This window comes from Onychostruthus taczanowskii, unplaced genomic scaffold (genome assembly GCF_017590055.1).
Source record: "Onychostruthus taczanowskii isolate IOZ18803 unplaced genomic scaffold, ASM1759005v1 scaffold49, whole genome shotgun sequence".
In the NCBI taxonomy this organism is placed as follows: Eukaryota; Metazoa; Chordata; class Aves; order Passeriformes; family Passeridae; genus Onychostruthus; species Onychostruthus taczanowskii.
The window spans coordinates 3,408,020-3,429,347 of NW_024502458.1; the positions used below are offsets into that span (position 1 = coordinate 3,408,020).

A 21,328-nucleotide genomic window follows, 5' to 3' on the forward strand; every position below is an offset into this window, starting at 1 on the left:
TTAACGCCTACTGCAGAACTCACCTCTCACATACAGAGATAAAATAGTTCTGAGATGGTCTAGATCTGTAGGCAGCTTAAGGATCTGTGGCATGGGGCCAGATGCAGTTTATGGACTGATTTCATGTAACTCCCAGGCTTCTCCTTTCTTTGCTCCCACTGCCCTCCACTGGGAATATTTTACGGGATGATACCGAACCGTGTGGTTTCATTTTTGGCCTGAAAGACTCGCTGGATCATCATCAAGAAATGTTTTTGTCTATTTCTGCCCTAGAGAGAAAAACAGTGCCTTCATTTTCTCAGTCTTCAGTGCCTTCCTTACCAACTTCCCTTGCTGCTGTGGAGAGCAAACTGTCCATCCCACAGAGCCCTCCACGCAGTCCAGTGAAATCCCCTCTGGAGGTCCGGCTGTACCCACAGCCTTATTTCCAGACCAGGACACAGCACCAAGCACAGCAGCTGAAAAAAATCGAGCCACCTCTTCAGTCACCAGTCAAGCTCAAGCCAAAGGTTGTAAGTACTGCTCTTGTGGGATTCCTGCAGCAGTGTTTCCATTTCCCTTCTGTCAGGAGCAGTGGGAGTGTCGTGGGTGGGAAGTGCACGCCATGGAGGTACAGCAGTGGTGTTTGTGTTGGAGCTCAGCAGCAGCACTTCCAGCACAATACATGTGGAGCCTATTGTGCAGTGGCCATAGACTGGTTTAGAACGTATTAATATTCAGAGCCTTCCTTGGAAATGCTTTGTGGTTGATTTCTTGGGTCTTGCGTGGGCTTTAAAGCCTCAAGCTTCTGGTGTGGACAGAGGAGAGCACACTGAAGCAGTCACAATATAATGCACTGACCTTTATTTTGCAGTTTCTGCCAGACTGTTTTCATGCTCTTTGCCAAATCCCTGTGCTTTCCTGTTCCAGGAAGATGAAGCACCTCCCAGACCTCCTCTCCCTCAGCTGTACAGCCCTGAGGATCAGCCACCAGCTGTCCCACCCCTCCCCAGAGAAGCCACTGTCATCAGACACACCTCGGTGCGGGGCCTGAAGCGCCAGTCAGACGAGAGAAAGAGAGACCGAGAGCTCGGCCAGTATGTAAATGGAGATTACAGGGTGAGCTCTCACACTCCTCTACCCCTGCTCTTCAAAGATATGGGAACCTTGAATAAAATATGTTATTCTTGTCTGTAAAATACATGGACCTTTAATAAAGTAAGCATGGTCTAGAATGGCAAGGCAATAATAATGGCATCACAATACTAATGATGCATGCTATATAATAATGGCAGAGAGAGATGTAGCAACCCAGAAACAAAGCTTTAGGATTATTAAAACTTGCTGTCTATGATTTCACTTGAGCTGATGAGTATTTTTCCGTATAGGTGGAGCTGCGGTCATACATGAGTGAACCAGAACTGGCAATGGTAGGGGGTGACCTCAGCCACCCTTCCAGTGCTTTAATAAGTCCTGACAGTGGATACCAGACATTGCCTACCCGTGGTAAGCCAGGAATCTATGGAATTGATCCCTAACAGTACTGTCTGTATAGGAGCTTTTCTCTTGTAGGGTTTCCTTGAGATGATCTTAATCACCAGATCACTGTTTTTAAATTAACTATTCAGTGGAAGTTCAGAAATTTTGTGCATTTTAATGGTGGTGTTGCAGACAATCAGCCTTTGACAAAGCAACTTAATATAGAAGGTGTAAAAAACCCCATAGCAAAACATGGAACTGGCCATTAGAATATCTCTTATATTCAAAGTTATTTTTCCTCATAAGTTCTGTACTATCTTTTGCAAAGTCCAAGTATTTTTAAAACACCTATATTGCCATTAAAATGTAACTGATAAAGTATATGACAGCAGTGCTCCAGACATTATGTCTGACTTGACACTCCATCCCCACTGTGCTATTGTCCTGTAACTGTTTTGGAGATGGGGATAAAGATGATATATGGGCCAAAAGCAAATGATTTCTTAGCCATTTGCTTATATCTTCATTTCTAACTGTGAGTGTTAATGTTTTATTTTCTTAATAGATGCGATTATTTGTGCTATCTACTCTTGTACAGCTGAGTTCAACCTATCCCACATTTTATATAAGCTTCTAAATTATTATAGATTTTTCTGACTTTAGATCAGTAGCGACCTGAAGTGCATTGTGTTTGGCTAAAATGAAATTTCATGCCTCTTATGATCATCTGATTGAAAAATGTGTGCTCAGATAGTGACCAGAATGCCACAGAAACAATATAATAAAATTTAACAAAACAGATACTTTTCTTATTTTGTCTGTCATTTGATTTTAAGGGATTCTCTTTTTCCTTATAAAGGTTTGTCTGGATCAACTTCCAGATTGCACCAGTCATCTACCATTTCATCGTTTGCAACACTTCGAAGGGATAGGTCCAAGGTAAGTTTTGCATAAACTTCTGAAGGCAAATGTCTGAACTGCTTGAAATAGTTAAGCCCAGAGTATATTTTGTGTAGCAGGAAGTGGGATTGCAGTAGCCTGGGGGAGGAGCAAGAGCTATGATCTAACAAAGTCTCCGATTCTTCATTTTCTTAAATGAACTGGAAAACAGACGAACAACTTACTGCATTTCAAATAAATTTATAAAACAAGATTTAGAACCAAAAATCAGCACTACTAATAGGAAATACAGAGTTGAGAGAGTATATACAAAGAAATGCAAAGTTAGTAGAACAAAATTTAGTAATGAGATAGGAGAAGGAGTTCATTTTTTTTTGTATACTTCTTATAAAGTATTAATTACAACATGTGTTTTGTGTGCCTTGTGACTTCTCCAGGAGAGACCAAAGAGTGCCTTGGAACGTTTATACTCTGGAGACCACCAAAGAGGCAAGATGAGTGCAGAGGAGCAGCTAGAAAGAATGAAGAGACATCAGAAGGCGTTAGTGCGGGAACGCAAGAGGACTCTTAGCCAAGGAGAAAGGCAGCCTGTTTCATCTCGCTCTTTCATCAGGCCCGTGTCTGCAGACGTTGGCTCAGTATGTTAGATATGCCTTAAAAGGACTAAACTAAAAATATCTTTGGATTTATTCTTTTTTTTTTTTTTTTTCCTCCTTCCCCTCCCGGCAAGCACTTTCACTTGAGCGTGTGTGATGCTTCTAGTCTGATTAAATTAGTGTTCTGTGGTATCAAATGAGTTCGAGAGTGTGAGGAACAGATGATGTTTTTTACTCATGGTTATGGTAACTGTAGCAGGTTCAGCAGGTAAGTTGGTCAGAGGTTAGTGATGAGTGGAGATGCCAGTGTATTGGGGTGATTTCAGAGCCATGATTTTTGTTTTTCCCTTGGAATTGTATTTAGAAAGTGACAGAAGCTTGTACAGTTTTAAAACTGCTTCATAATGGAATGGGCCTTTTAGAATGTTGTTTCTCACCATGGGTGTTTTTCCTTTTAATTCATAAGTTATCCTGCAAGATAGTCGGTGGTAATATCAGACCAAGGTGGTGTTTGTTCTTTTTAAAAAAGATGATAAATGGATAATCAGTTTTAAAATCTAATCGTGCTGATTAGGAATTTATGTGAGAGCTAATGTATTCTAATTGATACAAATTCTTCTTTAAAGCTCAAAATGTAGAATATTCTAATAAGGCTGAAATTTAGGCTGCTAAAGAAAAGTATTTTTGTTGCTTTCTGAGAGTAAATGCTGTGCAGATGAGAAGTTTATAATGATACATTTTGGATACTAACCAAAGCAATTCTGATTGGTGAAGTTACCCAGTTGCTCACTTGGTGCTAAACCAGGATTGTACTGTAATTGCACTTATGCTGTGGTCTTTTAATTTATTTTTTTATTTGGTCCACTAGAGCTTTAGAATGATCACATTGTTTTACCTAATTCATTGCACAAGATCTCTTGCTTTTAAATTTGTCACTCATCATACCTAATGCCTCTTTTTATTTTTTTTTTTGTTTGCTTGTTTTTAATTTGCAGAATTTTGTAGCTACTTTAAAATTTCTAACTGGACTACTCAATTTTTACCAGGCTTAATTGCATTTAGTACATGTGTGTCAATTGCTGGCATTGAAAAAACTTTATAATCAGCTTTTCATTCCCACTGTTCTGTAGCACTAATTTGCAGCCAGTTATTTGTATTTACTTCCCCAGTAAATACAACTGCACTGCTTGGAGACATTCATCTGTTTTGTCTTCTGTTTTGCAATCACTAATTTTTTAAAGACAGTGCATAATGTTTGGGAATTGTAGTACTATAGTACCACTGTTACTTTCGTACTTTAATTGGAAGAAATAAATCTGAGCTTCTTATGTTTTCTGACTCACATAACATGCACAAGTTGAATTGAAACGCTTTCATAACACTTATTATTAACATTTGTGGCAAACACTTTATTTATAAATTTGGGTGCCATCTTGGTCTTTTTCTTGCTGTAAAGAATTAAAATAGAGTTTTTCAGCCCTAGTAGTGTTTTGTAGAGGTCATCTCTTGTACCTATGGGGCTTTGATACGCAAAAGCATGTTTGATAGCACAATTACTTACAGCATTACAATTATTTAGCAGCCACAATGGCAAACAGTTAAATGTATAATTGAAGTGCTGCTCAGTGTGTAACATTTGCTTTAAACATACATTGTATGTGTAATTCTAAATTTTAATTGGTCAGCTCTCAAGTGTAGGATGACACTTTAAGTATTGATCACAGTTCATGAATTCGTTTGTTATATACAATGCCTTTTTAATGTAAAAGTTGCAACATCAAAGCCAATAAAAGAACTGCTTCATAAGAATGGTTTGATGTTTTTCTTACCTGTTAGATAACAACAACTTGGAAATGATACTGTGTATTTAAAATATACTATCTCAATCAGGCCTGGTTCTAATATGAGTAGAAGGATGAGTTTGGAGTACTCATATGAGAAAAATCATCTTTTCTCTGTTGAATTCTGTAATGTATTAATTTTTGAGATATAATTGCCTCTTACCTACTTAACTTTTTAATATACATGGAAGATACTTATCTTCTGAGTGAATACTGAGAGCTTGTGCATGAATAGGTTTCAATTAGATTTATTAATGCAAGTGACATAATGAAGTCTAAGGACTTCATGTGGAGTTCAAACTTCTTCCAAAACAAGTCCAAGATTTGTACCAGAAATACTGGAGGTATTTTTCTGAAACGTAGAAGTGGCACATTTTCCTGTTGATTGCCTCAGAACCTTGAGGAGATAATTTTGTTGTTGTTGTTGGTTTTGTCCTGTCTTTTTTTCTACTGCTTTTCATATCATGTATGGTAAAGTTGCTCACACCTACTGGATGGAATGATGCTACAACTGAACTTAATTTTTTGAACAAAAAGTTATTGGTAGTGTCCTTAAGTGTGAGTTTATATGTAACTGTATTGTGTGTAGCTGTGTAGGGACTACTATGCAGTGCTTTCAGGTACTCTATAATATTAGAATACCTAAAAGCTTAGTTTAAATATACTAAATTTAAATATCAATAAATATTAAATAGTTCTGATTTACATTGCTAAATATTTGTGTTTTAAAGACTGTGTGGAAAACTTTTGCAGGTAGCTAGACTGCTTTTAGTCAAGTCTGAATAGCTTAAAAGTAAATTTTTTAAAATTCAAGACAAGTTACTGGTAATACATAATATATTATCAGTTTTAAGCAGTAGGTATTATTCTAAAAAAGATACATAAAATTTTCAAGTTGTGATTCTCAACCAGCACTGTAAATAGCCTTTCTGTGTAATCATCCAGAACCACACAGCACTGCCTCTTTACAATGCCAAGGACTACTCTGCCAGCCTGTAGGCTCACTGGTGGTGACACCTGTGATTCCAAAAGTGTTTTTCCATGTGCCTGTGTTAATCAGCAAATATATAATTGGGATTAATAAATTTCTTAGAATCTAATACTGCTGAACATGTAAAATTAAACAATACTCTGAATTCCTCAGAGCACGGCTAGAGATCAAAACTCCCACCCTTATATACCGAGAAATGCAGTTTTATTTTCTTTCTGTTGTCACTTCAGGGGTTTGCCCTGCTGATTCTTTCAGCAGGGTAGCTTTTGCTGCAGTAGTATTGTGCATTGCTGTATGGTGAGTTTGGCAGTATGGTTGAATGCTGTTAATTGTTTTGTATCTATTACCAGTGGAAACGAGAGCAAGAATTTGATTTGCAGTTACTTGAGAGGGCAATTCGTGGAGAAGACAAGGATGAAAATGAATGGTTAAAAGTTCAGCCAGTAACAGTGACAGAGACAGACCTGGAGCCTCAAGACTATGATTTAGATATCAGCAGAGAGGTAACACTCACAATCTTTTGCCTCCTATCCTCTGTCCCAAAACCTTAACTTTTCTAAGTTTTAGGCAGTGAATTCTCATCTTTTCTTTTGAAAGTTCGCTGGAAGTTTGAACTAAAAGGACTCTTTTGGGTACTGAAAATTTATGACCTGGCACCTTTGTAAGGTTTGTGTTCATGTTGTGCTTTTGTAGAAAGAAGAAATTGAGAAGTTGGCTCTAGTCTTTTAAATATATATCTCAGGCTTTAAAGGGAAGAGCGATTAAGTTAGGGTAAGTTCTGTAAATTGGGAAAAAAAGACGAGAAGACAACATAATGAGAAGCAGGAAAGAAGGACGAGTTAGTTCCCCAGAGTTACCTCGCTAATTTTCATGTTGACTGGCAAATGATGATAGAGAGAGGAAGCTCTGCTTTATTTGGGCTTGAGCAGAAAACATATTTCTGTCAGCTTTAGGAATGACTTGGTCGATGTTCTGGGCACACAAGAGGTCTTTGCTCAGCTCCAGTAAGGGAGGAAATGCCAGTTTGAAATGCGATTGAGCCATCTGGTGGGAAGGAGAGAACACAGCAAGAGGAAAGGCTGCAGGGGCTACCTTGTGCTGTGTTAAATGCCATGGGAGATGGCAAACCAGTACAACTATTAATGGTAATTAGACTGGTAAGCACCTGTACTCTTCTGAAAGCTGTTGGCAGAGTATCATTTTACAGACAGAGATATTTGTGAATGGTTTACTCTGTGAGTCGTTATCTGTTGAACTCTATGAATGAATTTATCTTTCAGTTAATCTTTGTATAATTTTTACAGAAAATACAGTGCTTCTGTAAAGTTCAGAAACAGAAAATAACTTCTGTTCTTCTGCCTTTCCTTGTTGCATTCTGGTATTCATTTTTCTTTTCCAGAAGGCCTCTGGGGCTATGGGTATCACTTTGTACTTCCTTTGAGCCTTGAATGGGAGACATTTTTGCTCATAGGCATTTCTGTCCTGCTTCAGAGTAACTGAAGTAGGTCTGAAGCTCTGAGTGGAATGCTTTTTTCTCAGTTTACCCACGTTAGAATCATACATTTGTGTTGGAAGGGACTTTAAAGATGATCTAATTCCAGCCTCCTGCCATGGGCTGGGACACCTTCCACTGCACCAGAGCTCCATCCAACCTGGCCTTGTTGTCCTTTTCCATTTCATGTGGGCCTTCTCTTCACCTGGCAGGCACTTCTGTGTTTGAGGTACCTCTGTGCCTCAGAAGGAAGCACATGCAGTTCTGTCTTTAAGAAAATCCATCAACTCATGCAATGATTTAAGAGGTTTGTTATTCTGAAGGTGACGGGATGAGCTAATATAGGTTTGATACAGTATGGAGATAGAGATACACATTTAAAAAAAAAGGTGTATATATGTCTATATCTAGACCTTCAGAGAGGAGTTGGATTCAAAAGTAGGCAAGTGTATTGGAAAAATGAGGATTTTTCTGGAAGTATTGGCTTTGGGTTTCCCGATAAGAAAGTCTAAAAACTTGAGGCTGTGATTTTAATATGGTTGAGTGTGCCAGTGTGTGCTCTTGGCATGAGATTTCCTGTGAATTACTGAGCCTAAGCACTGGGGGTTAGGTCAGGCCACTTTACATAATCCATTGAATTAGCATGAACCAAGGTCAGTGATGAAAAAATTCAGGGTTATTTTCATTGAAAACTTCAGATTTTGAAAACTCATTGCCTCATGAGTGTTTTAACAAAATTCTGATAAGAAGAAGAAAAAAATAGTTCTCCTTTGCTTGATTTCCATTTATTCATGCATCCTCTATTTTTGTTTTCAAAAGCAGTCTGTTCTGTATGATGAGAATTGATTTTCAAAGTTTGTAAACTGTATTTTCATTGGGAGGAGTGAAAAGTTCCCACAAAGTAATTTATCCTAGTAAAAAATTGTTTCTAGCTTTTGTGCAGTCATATTAAAATTTTCAGTCTACAGAATTTATGCAATGTGTTTTTACAATTGCACAGTGTAGTGTATTTCTGTTTGCCTTTTATTCCCCTCTGCTGTTCACAGATGATCCAGTCTCAAAAGAATGACACCCTGGGTTACAACTTTCAGTGATATTTCCTTTCAGATGTAGGAAGTTCTGGCTGGCATGACACAACTATCATGACACTGATATCTCAGGTTGTCCAGTCAGTTTCAGAGTGGTTGCTTCTTTCTGCTCTAAGAGCTTTAGGCAGTGTCCTATTTTGGGCTCTAAGCCTGAGCTGAAGAAAGGTTTTCTGTTGATTCTGACTTCTTCTGTAATCCCTTTAAATATTTGTTCAATCTATCTTCTGAAGTAAAAAGAATCAGAGGGAACACTGTTGAAAGGGCATCAGCTAGATATCCAGAAGAAGTGTCAAGCGTCAGGTACATGTACTGACTGTGAAAATCCATGCTTTATTCTTTTCACTGTGTTCTCTCATTGAGGAGGATTTATCTCAATTTCTTTCAAGTCTTTGTTACTGAAAACTCGATGCTTGCTTTCTTTCTACAGTTGTCAAAACCTGAGAAGGTTGTAATTCCAGAACGTTATGTTGAACTGGAGCCAGAGGAGCCTCTTTCTACAGAAGAACTGGCAGCAAGGCAGCGTAAAGCAGAAAAGATAAAGAATATTCTTACTAAATCCAGGTTAGGTTTTAGGGGTTTTTTCCAAATCTTACACAGGGGCTCATGTTGAACATTGAGAACTAACATCGTACAACAATCTTTATTTCTGTTACCTGAATGCAACTTGTAGCTTTGAGAAAATGCACTCAGAATTTATACTTAGAGCTTACTTAGGGCATACTTAGAGCTGCTTTTTAAAACAAGGTAGAAGACATACTTATGAATTTTGTATATGTCCATTTTCTTGTTTAGAGAGTCCAAAAACAGTACTAAGTCCTTACCAAACAACTTGTAGATGAGAGTGAGGAGGAAGAAAAGGCACAAAGCTGGCCAAAAGCAGAAGAAAAGTCAGCATGAGAGCAATTTTGTTGTGGCCAGAGAACTGGAGTTGTGAAACAACACTTTCAGCTACTTACAGCTAACACAGTCAGCTGAAACATTCCATTTCCAGAATTTGATTTGTCAGGTACTTGCTCTCTCTTAGGAAGGGGTACAACCTGAGGACCACCAGGTTTTTCCTTTTCTCTGAGCACTAGCAAGGAATTTTACTAACAACTTCAAATAAATAGCGCTTTTGTAGTGCTTTCATTTAAGCACATTAAGGATATTTCTAAAAAAGGACTTTCAGATGTTCTTAAGGCTATGCAGAAATTGTGATTGAACGTGTGGTGACTGTCATTTTTCCTTGTGTGCTGTAGGCATTTGCATACAACATCAACCCTGTTTTAAAGAACCGCAATAAAATACGGAGCTTGATAGATGAGATCTGAAAACTGCTGTCTGAATTCAAGCTCGTTCTTATCTGCATGGTGGATTCTTTATGTTTGCAAATGTTAATGTTGTTTTTCACTTTCCCCCCAGTATGCACAATCTGCAGCCTACTGTTGCCCAGGACAAACACAACTCGATTGATTTAGATTCACAGCTGCAGGAGCAGGAGCGCATCATTACCATTTCATATGCTCTGGCTTCTGAAGCCTCTCAGAGGAGCAAGGAGGTAGCAGGTAATGCTTAGTTATTTACAAAATAACAGATATTCCTTACCTGCTTCTCAAGTTGTGTGGGGTTGTTGCTGAACTCCTGGCATAAGGGAAAGTTTTAGTCATTCATATTCAAAATAGTGAAAAGTGTGTGTAGGTAAGAAATGGAGAGGGGCTAATGATTTACATTGAGTATTTGGCCTCCAGTGGACAGGATAAAGCGGGGGAAAACACTACAATCAATGCGTTCAGAACTTGGAAACTTGCTCTAAATAATAGTGCTAAAAAAATTGGCATTTTAATCCTGTATAATTACATTAAACCAAATACTTCTATGTTCATTTTTTGAAAGTAAATGGATCTGTGACTTCAAAAAACAATCAAGAAAAGAGGATTTAAAATATTTTTTTAAAGAGAAAAGTTCCCTGGTCTGGTGATTGAGATGAGGTTGGAATCATTTGCAGCTTGAGCTGTATGAGAACAGGCTGAAAAAGACCTTGTAAAATGGGGATGGGCATGTTTCTGTCTGGTGACCAGGATGAGAGGTCAGAGCAAGACAGCTGTGCAGGAATTCCGCTTGATGCCTGGAAATTAATGGATCCTTTGCAATATGTTGCTAAAAAGTGATAATTTCACTCTTGATTGCTTTATAGTTGAAATAAGTAAGAAATGTCAAGAGATTTGTATCACACAGTAATCCGTGCAGCAGTGATTTCCCCAAGTGTCTGACTGGCCATTTATAACTGGCACCATTCACTGTTCCAGTGGAGAATGGAAATAATGGAAACTTCAACTATGATGGAGAAAAAATACGCACATTTCTCATTCAAAGTTGTCAGTTTAAACTTATGGCTCTTGCCACAGCAGCCCTTAAGACCTTCCCATTAAAGACAGATTATTGCAGTATCGAGATGCGTGACGTGCATCTGCAGTAACAGCGTTGATTGAATGTGGCTGTACACTCAGGGGTGCAGTGCCAGCTGAACCTGAGGGGAATGGCATTTTGAGGGGATGGAATGCATTTCCAAGATAGGAATCTTGAGACTTCAGAGAGTTTCTGTGGGTAATTTAACTGACTGGCAGGGAGAGAATGATTTGCTGAGGAGGTCAGACATTATAAAGTTAAACCAAACAACGGAAAAACAGAACTGTAAAATCATGGGAGCAGTTCAGGAATAACCTTATGGCTCTTCAGGCCATGGGTGTATCAACAGGGCTTTTCCACAGGTGCTTTGATCCCAGTTCTAATGACCAGAGCCTTGTAACAGGTACTCCAATCTTTTGGTTATGGACTGGGAATTTTTTTCACAATGTATGAGCCAGTGGAGCATTTTGCCACTTGAGTTCAGCTTCTGCTGGGAAAAGCCAGATGAACACAGCCAGTACCTGAAATTATTCTTCTGTGTCAGTACAAGAGCAGAGTGCCTGCCCTGCTCAAAGGCCTTTGTTGGGCCAATTAAGTTACTTCTGGGTGTGCCTGAACTTGTAGCAACTCTACACTGCTGAAATAGATTTGATTTTTTTTAAATGTTGTGTAGTGAATTTAGTATACATTTCATTACTATAGGCTTTTTATTTATACTTTTTAATTTTTTAATATTTAATTATCTCAAAAGTGTGATTCCTCAAATTTTTCTAGATATATGTAGCCACAAAAATCTTCTTAATTCTTTAGTTTCCTCAGAGAAGGAATTAAAGTGTGTATTGGCACTGAAATGTTTAAATGCTGCTTCAGAATATTTGCAGTCAGTTGTGAGATAAGTTTTAGTGTAATTTTCTTTGTGAAGCATAGCAGCTGCCTCTTTTGTCTTTCAGACACTTAAAGAAACCCTAACACAGTAGCCAAAGACTAAAGTTTTTAAGGAATTCCCAACTTTTGTATTTATGTACAGCCTTTTGTTGCCACCCTTGTACCTCAAAAACTCACTTCTTGAAACATGTCTTGCTTTGATTTCAGTTATTTCTTACTCCTTTAAAAGCAAACACCTTCCATGGTATTCTTAAAAAAAAACAACAAAAAAAACCCCAAACAAACAAACAAAAAACCCACATACAAAAAAACAAAAACCACAAACCAAAAAAAAGCCAGAGTGGTTTGGTTTTAATAGAAAATCTACAAACCAGAAAAGAGTTCAGGTGTTTTAGTTATGGCCTATTTCCTGTTTTCTGATGAACTAAGATGATTAAAAAGGAAAGTGTTTGACACTTTGCACAGCTGATTTTACAGTCTTATTTAGTCTCATATTACAGATTCCTTCACATTCTTATTTTTTGTAGTTTGATTTTTGAAGTATGGCTTATCATTTGCTCCTTGATGATGAAGCTGACCACATCTGAAAATCCCAAACTAATTATGTAAATTGTTTTACAAAGATTTGTTTATGAAAAAGACTGTGAAGCTTAGCTTTGCCTTTTCAGGGATGAGCAGTTATCTTAGGATACTATGCCGATATATATCTTTTAAGATAAGTTGTAAATTTATCTAACCGTAGCATTTTAGAGTTTACTCTGTTCCTAATAAGAAATCAACCTTTTGAGTAGAAATCATGCCAAGAATCTGGAAGATTAAAGTCAAATACAAGAATGTTAAGAAGTCGTTTCCTATGTTGTGTGCTTTGGCCCTCCAAAACATAAAAGTAGAATTTTAGATCAGGTTTCAATTTCTTCAGTTTTACAATTATTGTCTTCCAATACTATATCATTACTCAGATTTATAAACAAGAATAATTGTAATCATTGTGTTCTTTATCCTGTATTTTTAAGCTGAGATCTGAAGATGTGTTTATTTTATCATGTGCTGCACTAAGCAAAATGTTATACATATGTGTAATTTTGTAAACATTATATTTATGTATATTATTTTGGTTTTTGCTCACTGGCCTATAACAAAGGAAATGCTGAAAACCTGTACAGCCTCAGTGAAGTCTGGAAATTGAATTAGCAAATATAGCTGCTGGTCCAGAGCTTCAGAAGCTTTAAAAGCAGGGCTGATGAAAGTATGTCAGTGTTGTGTCCCTTCATAATGTTCCAGTGAAATTTCATCTTAAGATTGGTTGTCCATATTCTCATGCAAATAAGGATCTTTATTTGTTTAATTTATGCAAGGAGTGGAAAAAAGCAGCAGGTAGAAATGCTGTTTACCATGTGTTCCATGTGACTACAATAGTGTAGCACCTCATTCATTGCTCATCAGGTGGTGACTCCATTTATGATGTGAATGTTTGATTGTGCAGCCTAATTCCTGTGTGTGATCACTTCTAGCTCAGCAGTTGACCTATCCACCCAAAGCACCCTCACCTTCTGTACCACAGCCACCTCACTCCCCCTTAAGCAATGGATTTCACTACACATTTGTTTAAACACCTTCCAAGTAAGAACTAACTGCTCTCAGCATGTCTGATCCCATCATGCCTGTGCTGTGGCTTGCTAAATTTTAACTCCTTTACTAAACCAAGATTCCATCCGAATGAAAGCATGCAGCTACTTTTTCAGAAACCTTTTGTCCTTGTAAATATTGCTTCTAATGAGCTAACACGTGGGCTGGTGGAGTCTTCAGTGCTGTTGCTCTGCGGGTGAGGTGCTTCCTCAGTCCTGCTGTGGTGAAGGGAGGAGATATCTGTCCTCTGGGTGACAGGGGGCCAGGTTTTCAGCAGCCCTCTGTACTCTGCTGGCTGCTCAGGGCATGCAAAGAGAGAATCCAAAGTGCACCCCTGTACAAGCAGGGGCTTCCTTTGTGGGTTGGTGTCCTACACATGAGCTGGCATCGGAGTCCTAGCTGAGGTGAGCTGAAAATTTGGCCCTTTGTGACTAATTCTGCAATGTTGTGTTTGACTTTGATCATGCCTTTCATTGGATCATGTTAACAGAAGATTGGGTTTGTCTCTGGTTAGGTTATTTTGCCACTTCAGGTATTAAAATTGTGGTAATTTTTTTGTCCTTACAAAGAAACGTCTGTATTTGTATCTCTTCTCAGTAGAATTAGCAGAGATTTCCCTGTTTGAAATTGGAAGTAGGAAAAGGTGTAAATATTGTATGCAACTGCTGAGTGTGCCCCTAGTTAAGACACTAGCTAGGCATCCATATTTTCCTTTTATATTATTCTTAGCTTTCTGATTTTCTCTGGCTTAATTTTATTGCCTGAAATTTGAACAAGAAGATAAAGCAGAGATGAAGTAGTAAAGGGGGTTGCTTGAGTAACTCAAATAATTGTACAGTGCCAGAGACTCGAGCAGGGGGCTGGGGCTGACCTTCAGAGGTCCCTTTCTACCCCAACCATTTTGTGACTGCAGACTGACTTAAAAACATGACTAGCATGTGTCTGTACAAATATATGCACACAGATATACAGTTATAGATAATATATAGATATATATTTATATAAAGTTGCATTTTCTTCAGAGAAAGAAAGTAGTTGTGATGTGCTGGGCACACAGGAGCTTGAGCATCAGTGGCATCATGAGACAATTGTTGGCTTAATGTGTCTGTATGAATTGTATGAATCTGTCAAACTGCAAAAGGCTTAAAAAAATGTTCCCTGCAATTTCCTACTGCTTGGCATTGGGTGATTCTCTTCAATATTTAACCATGTTTTATTTTCCTTCACACCAGCCAAAGCAGTGAGTGAACACTGACGTGAGACTGGAGGCAAATCCCACTTTGTGACACCGCGCGGCGGACAGAGGAGATTCTTTTCCAGCTTTCTGTGGAGATTCTCCTTGGATGGTGACACCTTCTTCCGGAAAGACATTCAGAGAATGATAGGGGAATTTTCTATGAAAATGAAGAGAGCTGCAGATCATTTTTTATTTACTTCAGTTTAGTTCACACCTTTTATACGAATAAACAGCACTTTTAATAAACTCTGTAAAATACTGACAATGTATTTTTAGAATGATGTGTTTTAGGGTTTTTTTTTTTTTTTTAAATCAAGGGCTGAATTCATTTTAAAAGACACTTCTTGCATAGATACTAAAAGATGCTGTTACTTCCCCCTCAGGCTCAGATGCCTATCGTAAAGTTTTGTGAAAAAAAGCCTGCAAATTTGAACAAACCTAGAAGCACATTGATAGGGTATGGATAGAGCTAACATGGGTGACAGGTTTGGTGAAAGGGTGTTTCAGATTGAATATTTTTGTAGAGTTAATCACCCACCCTTTTGCCCATTAAATAATCCATTGCAAGAACCGTTAGCTTGAATTTCTAAATATTAGTAACCACTAATTTCCCAAGAAAGCCATAACAAAAGCCAGTTTTAACTCCCTTTTTTATGATCCCAGATGATTAACTTGCTGGTATCAATCCACAGTTTTTTAGGTTGCCCTTGAAAAAGTAGTGCTGGCCCCTCTATAACAAACTGCTAACAATTTTTTTTTTCCAAGTTGAGATGTGAAAGAAGTTGATTTTTAATTAAAATGTATGAAGTAAGCAATAAACAATGACAATGTGTCATTTGGCTAGTAAATACATATTTTTCTTATATTTTTTCAATAGACATTACAATATGATGTTCTGACTAGTATTTATCCTAGAAACAGCAAAACTAATGGAATGTGGCACCTGCTAATTTCCTGTATACGTTCACTTGGTGCTTATCTTTGCCAAACTTTGAAATTCTGTGCTGTTCTTACACATAGGGCAAAGGGTGAGCTGGTTAAAATAAGGAGAAAATAAGACTAAATGTATTACTGCAACTATATTTTAAAAAACCCTCTGTATGCATTGAATGCAAGACATACAAAAACTTCCCAATGTTATGTAATTAGTAGCTGAGTTCAGCTCTGGATGAGGAATAACTGAGAAATACTTCTGCAGTATTTTGTGAAACCACTAACTTGTTTATTCCCTGTATTCAAGTAGTAGCTAAAACCCCCTTGGAATTGACCTTTGTGTTTCAGACTCTAAGACAAATCATCATATATTAACACTATGCTCAGAAATATTCTTAAAAGTATATATTTAGCTAATGCAATCTATTTTACCTCAAGTTACTGCCAGTATCAACTTTAAAACCTTTTGCCAAAATAATGATTTATTTTTGCCTTTATGAAAAAGTTTTGAAAGCATAAATGAATATTTTGCAAGAAAACATTAATTTAAATAAAATGTAACTGTTTGGAAAATGGTATATGTACAGATTAAAATATTAACATAACTGCCTCCTATTGCCTGTGTCTTGTCTGCTCTCTTGTCAGTGTCCAGCTAGTTGGAAATCCAGAGTCATTTGTGCTTTTGTCATATCTTGCTGCTCTTTGCTTCAAATCCCATTGAAGTTCCCCAGTTTTGCATTTATTTTACTGGGATTTGAATCAGGCTCTCTCTACACCAATTTTACATTTTTATGGTTATTATTATTATATTAGTTGATTTTTTTTTTTTGGAAATGTTTTCTAAGCAATTGATGAAATCTGTCTTTATTCTAGAATAGCAAGAGTGAGGTGTTGGCTGAGGGGAAGATGGTGGGCACTGGCAGAGTTCCAGCTCACTGGCAGCCTTTGACTTTTCAGCAGTTCCCTCAAAAGACACCAAAGTTGATGGGAGAGCACTGGAGAAGTTGAATTCTTCTGAAAAAAAACAATTAAAATTGTTTTTGTGGCTTAGTGTTGAGTGCATGAACTCGAGGGTGAGTGTTTGAGGCTGTGAGTCCTTGGCTTTTGGATGTGAGTGGCAGAAATTGGGAGCTGAGCTGCTTTAGGGTGTCCTCATCCTGTTTTTGTGGGGCAGAACAAAGCAGTGAAGGGCAGGGAGCACAGGCAGTGCTGCTCTGCAGGATGGGACAGATGTCCATTCTCTTTTCTTTGATCACACACAGAAAATCTGCTCGTTCAAGCTTGTGTGGAAAAGAAGGATTTCGCCCTAAACAGTTACATCATTAACATTTTCAACAAAACCAGTCTTGATGGAGAGATTTTGGTCATGTCCCTAGTTAATCCCATATTTGGGGAAAAAATTATAAGGTAATTTTTCTTCCGAAACTTTTTTGTTGAATATGTGAAATATGCTGTTCTTAGTGACCATCTTTTGTAAGGATATGTGTAGTTTTTAAATAGTAATGACTAGTTTTCCTATGCACAGCGTTTGGTTTGGGTCAATTTCATTTTTCAGTTCAGTTTTTTTAAATCTACATGCTCTTTTCAGGGTGCTATAAACTACTTTCTAATATTAAACCTGGAAAAAATTATGTTAACTTGCAGATCAATATAATTTTGGTCAGAAAGTGGACTTTTTTTCCCCTCTGCCTATTGAACAGTGAAGTGTTTGGGACTAATTGAATTCAGTCATTAGAAAACAGTGTCAGTTCTTTTGATTGTGCTGGTTTTTAATTAGTGTTTTGTAAAGTTATACCAAGCAAAAATTTTGCAGGCTGAATTCTCTTCCCATGTACAGCTGTTTCAAATTTCTTCAGCCGAAGTTACTAAATGTTTACTGCCCATCTGCATTTATAAAAGGTACAGCCTGATAGTTGTAAGTGGCACCTCTTTCACCTTACTGTAAGACTTGCACAACAGCCTCCACCCCTGTTTTTCACTATTATTTTAAAGTTTGTGTGATTGCTGGGCTATAAGGAATCCTGCTGAGCTTATAGCACTTTTTGTTTTTGTGCATCTGTATTAGGCTGTTTGTTTTAAAGGTCTGGGCAGGTAAGCAGTACTTAGAGACATCCAGGTTGTTTTGGAACACTTGGGAAGAAAAAAACACACCACCACCACCACCAAGGCCCCCACAAACAAAACCCATCAGAAGTAGATAAGGAGGTTTTTCAGGAAACTACTGAGAGATTCTCTTCTGGGGAGTATCTTAGGTGTGGAAGGAAAAGCTACTGAAGGATGCTACTAAGCTTGTGTGCTGCTATTTCAAAAAGCTCTTAAAAGTCCATCAGGGTGGTTTTGGTTTCCCCACAGCCTTTGGAGGAAGGGATTGCTGTTCTGAGAAGGCAGAACACTCCCAACCCATTCTGGTACTTCACACCATTATTTTTCCCCCTGCACCATTTATTGCTCTGGCTTCCAGATCTTCAAATATATATGTATGTTTATTATATCAGCATCTGTTCCCTCCTAGGATACCACCTATTTCCCAGGTGTCTTAGCAATTAACTTCTGGGTGTTCTATGAAGGAAAAACCAGATTTACCTAGTGTCAAAACTTAGAAGATGCAGAAGGCAGGATGTGATGTTACCCCTCTGATTTATGTCTGTCTGTGGGTATTTTAAAGTGTTTACTTGTGCTGTGTGTGTCTGTGTGCCCATGTACTGCATGCTTATAAGAACAAAGCCATGCACAAGAAAAACATGAAAAAATTGCTATATTTTCCACACCTGGTTAAGATTCCCATTGGTTAGTTGGCTGTATTCAAAAGGCTAAGATTTTTATTGCTCTACTAGCAAAAGCAACCTTACTTCATAGCAGAGCAGTACAAAGAAAGAGCACAAAAAATCCTCACATCACAGTGCCTGAAATTCTGTTTGAACAACTGTATTGATTGGGTCTGACCCCTTTACATTTTTTTTTTCCATTATTTGAAAAGGTGCATCTAACTGCAGCTGAATTGAACCAGCCGCAATGAACTTTCCATGAAAACTTCTTGAGATATTTCTTTAGTTCAAAGCTCTGGAATTTTAAAGAGCATTTTTAATACAAGTCTGTTGAGGTATCCTGTGCAACAACCACACTTGGAATGTTAAACTACAGGTAAATGTAGCAGGGAGGTAAGATTATAAAAGCTACCGTGAAGCTGCTGGGAGATGGTGGAATGATTTCAAGTGCAAATTATAAAGTAAATAAAACCAGAAAATATTGAATATGTGTAAAAAGTAAATGCATATAGAAAGTCTATGCACATTTGAGCACTGTTGACTTCTTATTTACATGTCAGTGCTCCTGGTTGCCTTACAGAGAGTGGAAAACAGCCTCTAAAGAAAACAGAATTAGCTTTTTTGGAGCTGCTGTTGGTGAAATTGTGTTACCAGATGTAAGCTTGAAGGACAATGATGTTTTCTTGAATCCTCTTACCAGGAGCTGTAGCATAAGGAAGCACTAAAAGAAGGAAGAGATTAAGAAATTAAAGGTGAGTAGTGAAATTGTAAAAAATCATGGCAGAGATGTATCTGCAAGCAAGGTGTAAGTAAGAGGCTGAAGGTGAGGGTGGAGAGCAGCCTGGTGGTGGGAAATGAGAGGTAGTAAAAAGATGCAAAGAGCTCAAATGCATAGACTTGCCCAGCAGCAAAATGCTTCTATGAAAGGACTTGGCCTAAATTGTAGTGAAGGTAAGAAAGAATAGCTGGGAAATGAGAATGTTTCATGTCCCAGTACAAAAACTACCTTGTGAAAGAATTAAACAAGGGAGTGGGATGTTGATGGTAGTAGTGGAAGAAGGAGAATCAATGATGACTTCAGGGTAGTGTTTTGGTAGCAGGACAATTGTCTTTCCTATTGCCAGTTGCTGTTCTTTGTTCCTAGGCAGCATCTAAAGTTCTTTTCAGTCTTGTCTTTTAATTTTTCTCCACTGGATCCTCATATGGCCACCATAAATGATACTGGGTTTGTGTAGATAATAGCAGAAACTGTGAGCTCCTTCTGCACCTGCACATGAAAATTAACTCAACTTGGGTTAAATCACCAAGTGTTGTGTCTCTTTAATGCTGTGCAGAAACTAAGGAAACTCACCCTCTATCATGATGCTGTACACCTCTTGCACTAAGGTATTTTTCTCAGGAAGAGTGCAGAGGTGACAGGCTTAAAAGCAAACAAAATCAGCTTTTGCTCTGTCCCTTCAGTTGAGGGTACCTTGACACATGTCCCTTCTCTTAATCCCCTGACAGCTTCCAAGAGGCTGATGCAAAGAGCTGTGCCAAGCTTTGATTATGAGATATTGCACTGCCACTTATTCTCTTTGTCTCCTGCAGTTTACAGAGGCAGCTTCAGTGCATAATTTAATCCCTGTACTGGGGACTGTAGCAAATCCATGGAGATTTCTACCAACCGTCCTCTCTGGCATCAGAACAACATGTGCACATCGTCTTTGATGTGAATTCCCCAACCAGAGCCTTAGAGGGACCTACAGCTTTGAAGCTGGCCTATAAATTGTGCTTTCAGGAATCAAGTTGTCAGCCTCCTCTTCAGGAAGAAAGGGAGAGTAAACTGCAAAGCAGTTGCAAGAAACTACAGGGCAACTTACAGATCTGGTTTCCTTGGCCTCAGAGAATTCCTGTAGGATGTTGAGAATCCCTTTTTACCTGGCTTAGAAGCACCCTCTGTGGTGACTGCCAGACCTGTAAGCACTTGAGATGGAGCTCACCGGAGGGGTTCCTGGTTCCAGGGCAAATGGAAGGGGAACAGGTACACCAGTGCATTTGACCTCGTTCAGGTGTTTTCAGTCTTCCAAACCAAGTGCTGAGAATGTACCTGTATTGTTCTTTGTGTAAGCAAATTTTCAGTGTGGTCTAGAAACAGATGAAAACTTAGCAGATGTGATGGTTGTTCTGTGATTACCCTCTGAGGCCTAACTTCAGTCCTTCCCTGAGGTGTAGAACAGGCCTTTCTATTGAGATGGAAATTACCTGGTCTTTGAGTTGAGGAATTTCAGTAGACAAGTCTTGTTTTAATAGACAAATGCAGCTGCCCTTATTAGTCAGAGTCTGCTTATGATGTGTTCTGCTGTCATCTCTGGCACCTCCTTCCATACCAACTTGAAAAAGCAAAGGGCTGGCTGGAGTAAAGCAAGACATGGACTTTGTTACCCCAAATCTCATCAGGTGTTCATATTTGGTGTTCTACTTCTGGGGAATGGAAGTCCTGCTGATTTTTTTCTTTTTTTTCCTGGTCAGAGCTGTATCTAGAATAGTTTAATTTCAGTTTATTTTTTAATCTTTGTGTGTTCTATTTATTTATAACTGAAACTGACAGCCTAATCAGGGAGGCAAGAGACTGAGTGGAAGAGCCCCTCATTTTGTCTGTCAGTAGAGAGCTCTGCAGGTCTGGCCAGCTGGATCTGCTTTTCCTGGATTTTTCTAGAACCCACCGTGAATCTCGGCATGGCTGCATGCTGATGGGAGAGCTCAGAGAGCAGCACTGCTGGGACAGAGAAGGAATAGAGGTGAGTGGCAGCTACAGCTAAAGAATTTCAACAGTGAATTGCTGGTTTGAGTTCAGCTTGAGGGTCTAACCAGGAAAACTTGGAATGAGTCTATTAGGAAAGTGATCAGCTGATTTCTTAGGGAGGCATCTCACTCTCTTTCCTAGAGATTGACTTAGGAAAGCTGCTCTTAGTGAGCTTTTTCTCTCTTCACAATGCACAAGCAACTTAAATTTTTTCCTATGTATTAGAAGCTTGCAGTACTGGGAAAACAAAAAAAAATCTACACAAATCAAGTACAAATGACTGTTAGTGGCTGCTGGAACATGTATCTTGAAATGGAATAAGTGGAAGAGCTTGTATTAAATGCAG

General features: G+C 38.3%; 1 protein-coding gene across 3 annotated transcripts in view; it reads left to right on the forward strand.

The window, feature by feature from the left end:
• The window catches only part of PLEKHA7 (pleckstrin homology domain containing A7), a 146,615-nt gene extending 130,598 nt beyond the window's left edge, over nucleotides 1-16,017 (forward strand). For 2 of the 3 annotated variants that reach the window (XM_041415124.1, XM_041415126.1), the window contains 10 exons: nucleotides 274-512; nucleotides 910-1,098; nucleotides 1,368-1,485; nucleotides 2,318-2,397; nucleotides 2,796-2,996; nucleotides 6,137-6,289; nucleotides 8,794-8,927; nucleotides 9,768-9,910; nucleotides 13,148-13,256; nucleotides 14,495-16,017. In XM_041415124.1, coding sequence (XP_041271058.1) covers nucleotides 274-512; nucleotides 910-1,098; nucleotides 1,368-1,485; nucleotides 2,318-2,397; nucleotides 2,796-2,996; nucleotides 6,137-6,289; nucleotides 8,794-8,927; nucleotides 9,768-9,910; nucleotides 13,148-13,245 — 1,355 coding nt within the window. In that variant the 3' untranslated portion in view covers nucleotides 13,246-13,256; nucleotides 14,495-16,017. The remainder of the gene's footprint in view (nucleotides 1-273; nucleotides 513-909; nucleotides 1,099-1,367; nucleotides 1,486-2,317; nucleotides 2,398-2,795; nucleotides 2,997-6,136; nucleotides 6,290-8,793; nucleotides 8,928-9,767; nucleotides 9,911-13,147; nucleotides 13,257-14,494) is intronic. The other variant, XM_041415125.1, reaches the window with a different exon arrangement.
• Nucleotides 16,018-21,328: the final 5,311 nt, after the last annotated feature.